This window comes from Papilio xuthus, unplaced genomic scaffold, assembly GCF_000836235.2.
Source record: "Papilio xuthus unplaced genomic scaffold, Pxut_1.1 DF827680.1, whole genome shotgun sequence".
Lineage (NCBI taxonomy): Eukaryota > Metazoa > Arthropoda > Insecta > Lepidoptera > Papilionidae > Papilio > Papilio xuthus.
In genome coordinates this window covers 7,382,480-7,391,189 of record NW_013530969.1, presented here as the reverse complement: position 1 = coordinate 7,391,189, position 8,710 = coordinate 7,382,480, and the positions used below count along the sequence as shown (strand labels likewise).

The following is an 8,710-nucleotide window of genomic DNA, read 5'->3' as shown; positions in this document are numbered from 1 at the left end:
TGCGGTACGGTGCGGTGCGGTGCGGTGCGGTGCGGAACTCCAAGTGGAATGTTTCTTGATATTTACCGTGTATAATAAATAATGAACCATAATACATGGTAAAGATCAAGAAACTGTAGATTAATATTATGTTTTTATTAAGATCATTTAATTTATTTTAATTAATTAAGGAATGTAAATTTAATTTACCATATTAATAGTAATCCTTCATAAAAAAAAAACAAAATGTTAAATGACTGTTTTGGAAATTAGCCGCATATTTGAAGAAAATTCATCTTGTGATAAATTTTTGGACATGGCGTCAGGAGTGGTCACGTCCAAATCGGATCACACGATTCTCATGCGGTGAGCTTCTGTCTCTCTCTGCCCATCGATCAATGATGTTGAAAATGAAGTAAAAAAAACAACGTATGTGTTTAAAGAGTTTTTTAATATTCATGTCAAACATGCAGCGGATAAACTTTATAAATAAAATATTAACATTTAATTTAATTTATATCCCTTAATGACAATTGTACTATTTCATAAAATTCAATAAATGTTTAACTTAATATTCTAGTATTTACACAAACACTTTAATTAATATTAATTTATTCCAACGCATGTTGCGTCGCTTGCATTCATGTCTCTTACACGTCCGTACACTGAACCTCTGCTACATTTGCAATCGATCACTGACTAATTTCAATAATTTATTCTAAAAGTTTTATACACTAGATGTGTCCACCAAACACTCGGCCACTACACTGCGTGTTACATTGCGCCCTTTCGCCACTGGGTTGGCGCAGCAGCGAACAGTGCGTTTTAACTCGGGCATCGCACTTAACTACGCCGGCGTCAGGGCGGGCGCGTGTGACCGTTCCAGGGCCCGGGCGACGGTGGCGAGGGTGGCGAGGCAGGCGCGTCCGTCAGCTCGGTGAGAAGCTCGGAGCGCAGCGGCGCGGGGTAGTAGACGGCGGGAGCGGGCGAGGACCGCCGCGGCCGCGATCGTCCCGCGCGCTCTGAGCGCCGCAGCGTGCCGTTGCGCGCTGACATGCGCAGAGACATACGCTCGCCGCACGACGCTATGGAGTCGTCGCGCGTGTTCTCCGGAGAGTCGCGTGCGCTACGCGCGCGGATGCGCCCGGCGCAAAACAACTTTAGGAACACGCGTTTGAACTTCTCCCCGAAAATGACGTATATAACGAAATTTACGCTACTGTTTATTGTTACAAGAAGATTGCTAGTTTTCACCAAAGGATCGAGATTATCGAACTCGTCGCCAAGAAACACCTCGGAGGCATTGGTGACCAGAGGAAGTATGTTACAGAGGAAGAAAACGAGCACAACGACCAGCAGCATGGTGGCGAGGCCAAGCTCGCGGCGTTGGACGCGCGACAACCGAGCGCGCTCTGCCTGCGCACGCCGCACCTGCCGCACAATGCACGCGTTGAGCGCCGCCAACGCGGAGAACGGGACTATGTACATGACGACTAAATACATCCAGTGTATGTAAACTATGACGTATCTATCGGTTCGGAAGTCGAGGTCGGCCTGTACGCAGTAGATGATCTCCCCAGTCGCGGAGTCGCCGACGGTTATCACTTCTGCTTCGAAGAACTTGGGCGTGTTGTAGACGAAGGCGAAGGCCGCTGTGCCGAAGACGTACCAGCGGGCGCGCGACGACGTGCAAAGCGCTTTCGCGCGGAACGGGTGGCACACAGCCACCCAGCGCTCCACGGTCACTATTAGCGTCAGGTACACCGACATCGTCTGCGCAACGTTGGCCAGCGGGTAGACGTAGGGCGTGATCAGTGGACACACATGGTAGTAGTAGTATCGCAAGGCGCCCGTGTACGGATAGATCGCCGTGACGCCGAAAAGCAGCACCGATGTGAGGATAAGCGCGGTATCGCAGGCGGCGAGCCCCACCAGCAGGCAGTTGACCGAAGAGCGCATCTGCGGGCGCGACAGCACGAGCACGGCGAGGGCGTTGCCCAGCAGTCCAGCGGCGCCGATCGCGTTCAGCAACACGCCATGCACCACGAAACGGAACACCTTGTCGGCGGCGGGCACGCCTGCATCCGTCCCGCACTCCAGAGCCGTGCCGTTCATATCGGCCACGCGCGCCGAGCGGCATCGCGCGCGCCCGCCCCGCACGCCCTCACCACACACGCGCCATCTGCACACAATACACAAAAATAAGACGTTACTATACTTATGTCCTTGCTTTATCTATACTCTCTATACATATATACATGCTAAAAAAAATGGAGTCTGTGTTAATTATCGAAAAAAAATCATATTCCGTACACAAACATGATATATGGTGAGGTCAGAATGTCGATCTGCTTATCTATATCAATCTCCGTCATTGGAGATTCGCGTAACTTTCCGTTGTATGTAGTTAAATGGAAGAAGCACCAGCTTCTTAGCCAGCCAGTACCAACTGGAAGCGTGTTCCATACAGCATTCCGAACTTGCGCATTTTATAGCTGAAGGCGGTGAACGTGCCATGTATAATGCTTCCTCCTCCTGCTGTGCTCATCCTAAGCTTTTGGAGGCCAGTTTAGACTTATCACATTGTCGAAAATAATGATGCTGGCATCGAGGGGGGTGCTTTTAATGTGCATGTCAGAGACCTCTTCCCACCCTTTTCTTATAAACAAGGAATGGCAAGAGGAGGTGAGTTTGGCACACGAGGGAACGTATAGAAGGGCATAACCATCTTTCATTGTGTCCCCTCCTCTGTCGGTAAAATGTAGGTATCGCAGCTACTCGATGAGCTGCATCGCAATGTGAGCAATAAATAGGTACTGTTTTCATCGTGTATTGTGTGACGCTAATAGAATTCCCGCTCATCCCGCTTCATCTGAACTTACGCTAAAAATGTTCGAACTGAAGAGACATTATTATTATATATTTAACCGTTTAGTCGCGGGCAACAGATATGCGACGATAAAATCATTCCGAAGTACATAAAGGCCGACACGAAGCGATCGTGTGACTGATGAAACAATTCTGTGCTCTTCATTCGGCCTCCTGATTTAGTGACCTCGGCGAGGAGACGGATGGGAGGACGGCGGCGACTGGGCCGCGTAATACCGCGTTGCGTCATCGGGTGCCGCCATCAAAGAAATCAAATTGCCTATATTATTCACTGTTCCATTAGTTAGAACGTGATTTCTTCCTGACCGGCCGCTCGTCCCCGACCACTCAGCCATTCTAAATATCGATAGAGGCGTTATCTGAGAGGCCGCAGGGATGTTTCAACGCCACCGCACTGCCGCCGGTGGATAGTGCTACTACTACAAAATCTATTGCCGAAAAACAAAACTATTAGACATTTAGATCGGCTGTACATACACAACATTTTCAAGCGATTTGATTTATCTTACTTGTTAGCTATATATAGTATACATAGATACTCTTTAATTAACTCGACAGCTACGCGTTCGTTGAACACATCTTTTTCAATTTAAAGGGATCCAGAAAAATATACTGTTACCACTATATTGATTTTATTCTTAACATTTTTACTGAATAACTGTTTAACGTTTCAATAAATCTATATATGTAAACATATATATGTACATACTAGCAGTCGCCCGCAACTCCGTCCGCGCGGATTTAGAAAAAAACATAATTAGCAGCCTATGTGTTCTTCCAGACTATGTTCTATATGAATGTCTCATTTCATAGAGATCCGTTCAGCCGTTCTGTAGCTACATCAAGGTATACAAACACAAACATCAATCCTTCCATCCATCTAAACATTCGCATTTATAACATTAGTAAGATAAGAAAGATGTAGCACATGCGTGGGATAACACCAGCCATATGTGAAGTACATATGTTTGCAGGTGATGCATGCCATCTCTTGTCATATCCATAGCAGTATCACAAATTGTGTAAAACGTAACAGATGCGTACTCGCACTGTTAAATACTTAGGTATTGACTACAAAAGATGTAAATCTGTCGTCTGTCGATTATGGCTTTCTCTTTGCGGAACGTAGCTCTGTAGGACTTTTAGTGAAACGCGGATCCGATTTGACATACAAAAACAACTAATAGACCAGGTTGCAAATGGAATGAATAAGATTATTCTTTCATAGAGGATTTCTGCCAATTACAAAAAACGAAGTGTTTGCGAAATAAAAGAAACCCACCAGTATGTTTCACATGTCAATTCCACGCCACGGACGAAGTGCGCGGGCAAATACTAGTGTAGCATATTTGTTAATATTGTTTCTTGGCATCCAACACTCAGTGTATTTAAGTATGTTTTAAATATACTTTGAGAATATTGTTCCCGTCGCAAATATAGAGAGTAGTGACAAAGGGGACCGGGCGGGGCGGTGAGGGGCGGTGAGGTGAGGTGAGGTGAGGTGAGGTGGGATGAGGTGCGAGCACAAAATGCACGAAGATGACATATCCCTTGTTCCGTCCGCCGCCAGAGCGCTGCCAACACCGCTACAACTTACAACAGATAACATGTGAGCCCATTTTATCCCTATCCCTATCACTAAAAGAATCTGATAATTTTATGTTAAAATTGAAGATATGGAAGCTGACATAAAAATTGTCTTTTGGTGAAATGTCGGCGGATTTGGCAGCGGAGGCAGCGCGTTAGGCGCGAAACACCACTTTTGTTGCTGTAATAAGTTGTCGGATGTAGGACAGTGCTGCCAGTCTAATTTAATGATATTGTTGGTGTAACTATTGCGGAAAGAAATATTTTTTTTATTTTTTTAAGTGCCGAGTAATATAATTATTATAAATCAAACAAACGCTTCATATATCGCCTCGCTGATTTTTATTAGAAAAGTTTCAGAAACTCTCAGATGAAATAAATGATTTTATGTTTAAAGTTTCATCCGCTTGCGGCACTGACGCGCTGACTACTATCACGGTGCGCGAGGGATGCCGGGGGATGCCGGGAAGTGCGAGGTGATATATTGATGACGTGTACATTTTATGGTCCTCGGCGCCGCTAGTGAGTGTGACGACACCGGTGTAATTATCATAGAATAATTTTGGGAAACTTCGAGAGAGTCCGTCGTCAGTTCTTAACCTATCACCACCGCACAGCACACTCACTGCACAACGCCCAACGCTCACACGCAATTTGAAGTAGATGTATGCGTACTTTATAACTTGTATTTTATTTTTAAATGTATTTTTCATGTTGCTAATATATAACATTTAAGCATGGAACATCATGTCTACATCGGAAGGAATGAAAGCATCCCCTCCTCCATCAAATTCACTTCCCCTTCCCATCCTTTCCTTAGAAGAAAATGATGGAAAGAGAAGGAAGACTAAAATTAGGCCTCCGGAAGGCACACTCATGAGACAAAACACAGAATTACTTCCTCTTGACGGCCATCTTCTGTGTGATCGTGGTATTGCACCGGTATTGCATTCTTCGCACGAATGCGTCTCCCACTGTTACTGTAGCTGTTTAATGCCATGTGCATTTGTAATGTAATTTCAGCTCAAGTTATGGCGACCGAACAGCCAGTCATATGTTTGTATGTATTTATGTAGCGATCTGTGATTGTACCAATCAAATATCTATGCAAACTACGACTGATTATTATTCTGTCTACTGTCTAGTCGGCCGCGGCAAGTTGCACGTCGTCACCAAAGCGATGGTCGCCTTGACTCCAGTCCTGCAGCGAAAGATGCGCGCTACATCTATACAAGTGCCGTACAATAATTCTGCGGAAATATGACACGTTTATTCACAGGTTATCTTTGAATATTTTAAAAACAGCGTTTTCTACTGATCTCCCCTTGCACAAATCACTTTAATACCCCAATGACGACAACTTAAGATTTCGCGCGTATGTATGTATGTATCCTTCGTTCCTATTAAAAGCCTAAATTAATATACCATGACATATCAAATTCTATACATGGCGGCCGTGTCGATATTTGACGATTTTTAGTTATTTTGTGGAAATTGCAAGAGAAAGGGAAGTGTCAATATAAATTAAGGGACGTTAATGACACACGAATAGTTTTAGCACAAAAAGTTTTCATCAAATGATTTCACAATTTACAGATTGGTTTTATATGTGTTAATTGTAGTTTATCCGTGATTTTGATTAAATCCGTTACATGCAAGTTGCATTGTGACGGCCTAGAAACGAAAACTACTGAACTGATTTTGACGAGTGAGGAGTCATTCGATTAGTGTTCTTCCTCGACTGTACCAGCGCCGCGGCGCCGCTGAGTCATTACAAATTGTCTCATATTCTAATGCAGGAAAAATTTTATAGAATCTTCTTCGCTTTTTGCGAAAATAAAGACTTATGAAAGTGTAAAACAGAAAAGTGACGCGTTTTCACCGGTCATAACATACTACGCACATCATTACGTGACGCAGATTAATATTTAAAACGAAACAGACATCGCTCTCGATGATGTATGTAAGTTCGAATGAAGGCGGACCGAGCGGTTGATGTGACGCGACTCTGCACTGACTTGTGCCAGTGCCAGTAGCACAGACAGTGCCAGTGTCAATGACTGTGCCGGTGCCAGTGCCAGTGACAGAACTAGTTACCTCAACATAGTCAACATTTATATGCAACGCGAATAGTTAAACTTCGCCGCTACGGCTTTTTAATGAAACTTTTTAACAAAAATGTAAATAAAAAATACTCGAGTAATAAGTAGTATCTAAGTCTCTCGTGAAAAGTACCGACTAAAAAGGCCGACGTGACCTGTATGTCATGTGCGGGGCAGCACGGGCGGCGGGGCGGAGGGGGCAGCTTGAAGATGCAAAGTGTTCAAGTCTCCACGCGCTGGCTCCATTCATTGTAATCCCCTCGAAATATACTATGTTGTAAAAGTTGAAGTACAAAGAACCTGGCTTTTTTAATATGTCTTTTACAGAGAGTTTGTTTTACAGGCAAACTAAATACTTTATGTATGACCGCCCTAACCGCGTTCACAATGACGACGGCGTCACGGTAATCGCTCACTCGAGAAGTAGTTTACCTTTACATCACAGTACAGTTCGCCAAGCATTCTTGCGTGCCACACCCACCCAGTCGAATGTCTTCAATATGCCGGTCGAGATAGTGAATAGTAATTACTTCCCACTTCTTCTCTAGGGATTCACCTAAAAAGTGAGTGACATACAATGCAAGTTTTTAAAACTGCTGGTAACTTATCGCGTCCACAGACTTTATTCACTTATAAGTTACACAGAACTTTTAGGATATATTTTTCCTTGACGCGGAGTCATAGTATATAGTTTCGGATCGAGTCATTTGAGGTGTAATGACATTCCCAGTGGCTAGTTGTGAAAAATAAATCTACTTTCTCAATGCCATTGTGGTAAAAATCTTTTTAGTAGCGACAGAGAAGGCCTACAGAAGTTTGCCATAGCAGTGGAGTCGCCCAGAAAGCTTTCTGGAAGGAGAGCTCTCCTTCCGCAGGGTTCGCTAGAAACCAATACGCTTAATATTGAGGAGACGAGTCTTTCGCAAAGACTTTAGTTATGTCCTAGGGGCTTAGATAAAGCATCCTTCCTGGAACTGAAATCCGGAAAATTACACCGATCTATGAGAAATATGCCAACCGTTTGCGCTGTACCGCATTTACCGCATTTAGCGTTGAACCATGGATGAGCTTTACCACCGATGGGTGTGATACTATATATTGTAGCATTTACGCATTTTACGAATGCAAGTGCAACAACAACAAGCAAATATTGTTGTCTTCTTTTTCCAAGGAGGATGCGAGGGGTGACAACGTGTCTCAAAATATTGTCAAAGCATAGTGCAACAACAACAAGCATCTTTATAGATTCATTTTTATTTAGTCAGCTAACGTAGAGTTTATATTTTCTACTGCATCATACAAACATGGGCAGAAAAAACAGCCGTCGTCACAATATGATCTGGTGAACGCTTGAGACACGCATCAGACAAATGTACATAGCAATGTTAGCACATTGATTTTTATTTATCTGAAGACAAAATCATCATTTCACTGAATAACGTGGCAAGATGCCAATTGGTGGTTTTTTGTCTTCAACGTTTCTTCAAAATCAATCGACTCATTTGACGCACCTGCTGGCTATGGGACAGCTGTTCAGTTCAGAAAAGGTTTATCATCTTTTGTGTGTTGCAAAAGAAAATAAACCGTGATGAATTAGAATGCTATTCGAGAAAAATATTATATAAATTATTTTTCAATTTTTTTGTTATTGAGCCAAGCGTTCAAATGAAGTGATGTTGTTTGAGCGGGAAATACACCATATCCAATTATACAAGTGCATAAAATAGTATTACATACGAACCTGAAACTGGGGATCCCGGCGTCGTCCTTTGCATTTACGACTATTTTTAAAGTTTGTCACAATCACGCACAAATCTCATACAGCTCACGTGGCGCGAATCGAGATAGCACGGAAAGTTCGGGTAAGCAGATCCTGCGCGCGGCACCACACTACTCCACCGCCGCCGTCGCTGCACTGCCAGCGCCGCCGCCCGCCCGCTGCGTCCCCGCCCCGCGCCCTCGCTCAACGTTCCGCCCCGCGCGCCGCTCCCTAACCCCAAATGTTACCCCAGCACCAGCGTTCTATCAACTTTTGCGATGGAACTTGGTGCTGACGCGCCGACGTGGGTCTATAACATAATGTGTTGAAGGTCGACTTTCAGTGCAGAGCCCGCGCCACTTAGTTCATTACATCTGGACAGTGCAGTATCGGG

At 44.2% G+C, this 8,710-nt stretch overlaps 1 protein-coding gene across 2 annotated transcripts; it reads right to left on the bottom strand.

Annotated features, from left to right (window-relative positions):
- Positions 1-521: 521 nt before the first annotated feature.
- Positions 522-8,499, bottom strand: FMRFaR (FMRFamide receptor). Of its 2 annotated transcripts, XM_013311834.1 has the most exons (3): positions 8,299-8,499; positions 6,990-7,113; positions 522-2,161 (listed from the first exon to the last, which is right to left on the bottom strand). In XM_013311834.1, exon 3 carries the CDS (start codon positions 2,092-2,094, stop codon positions 838-840), a length of 1,257 nt encoding a protein of 418 aa, XP_013167288.1. In that variant the 5' UTR covers positions 2,095-2,161; positions 6,990-7,113; positions 8,299-8,499; the 3' UTR covers positions 522-837. The 2 variants fall into 2 exon arrangements, with proteins under 2 accessions (XP_013167288.1, XP_013167289.1); XM_013311835.1 differs by lacking the exon at positions 6,990-7,113.
- Between the last annotated feature and the right edge of the window lie 211 nt (positions 8,500-8,710).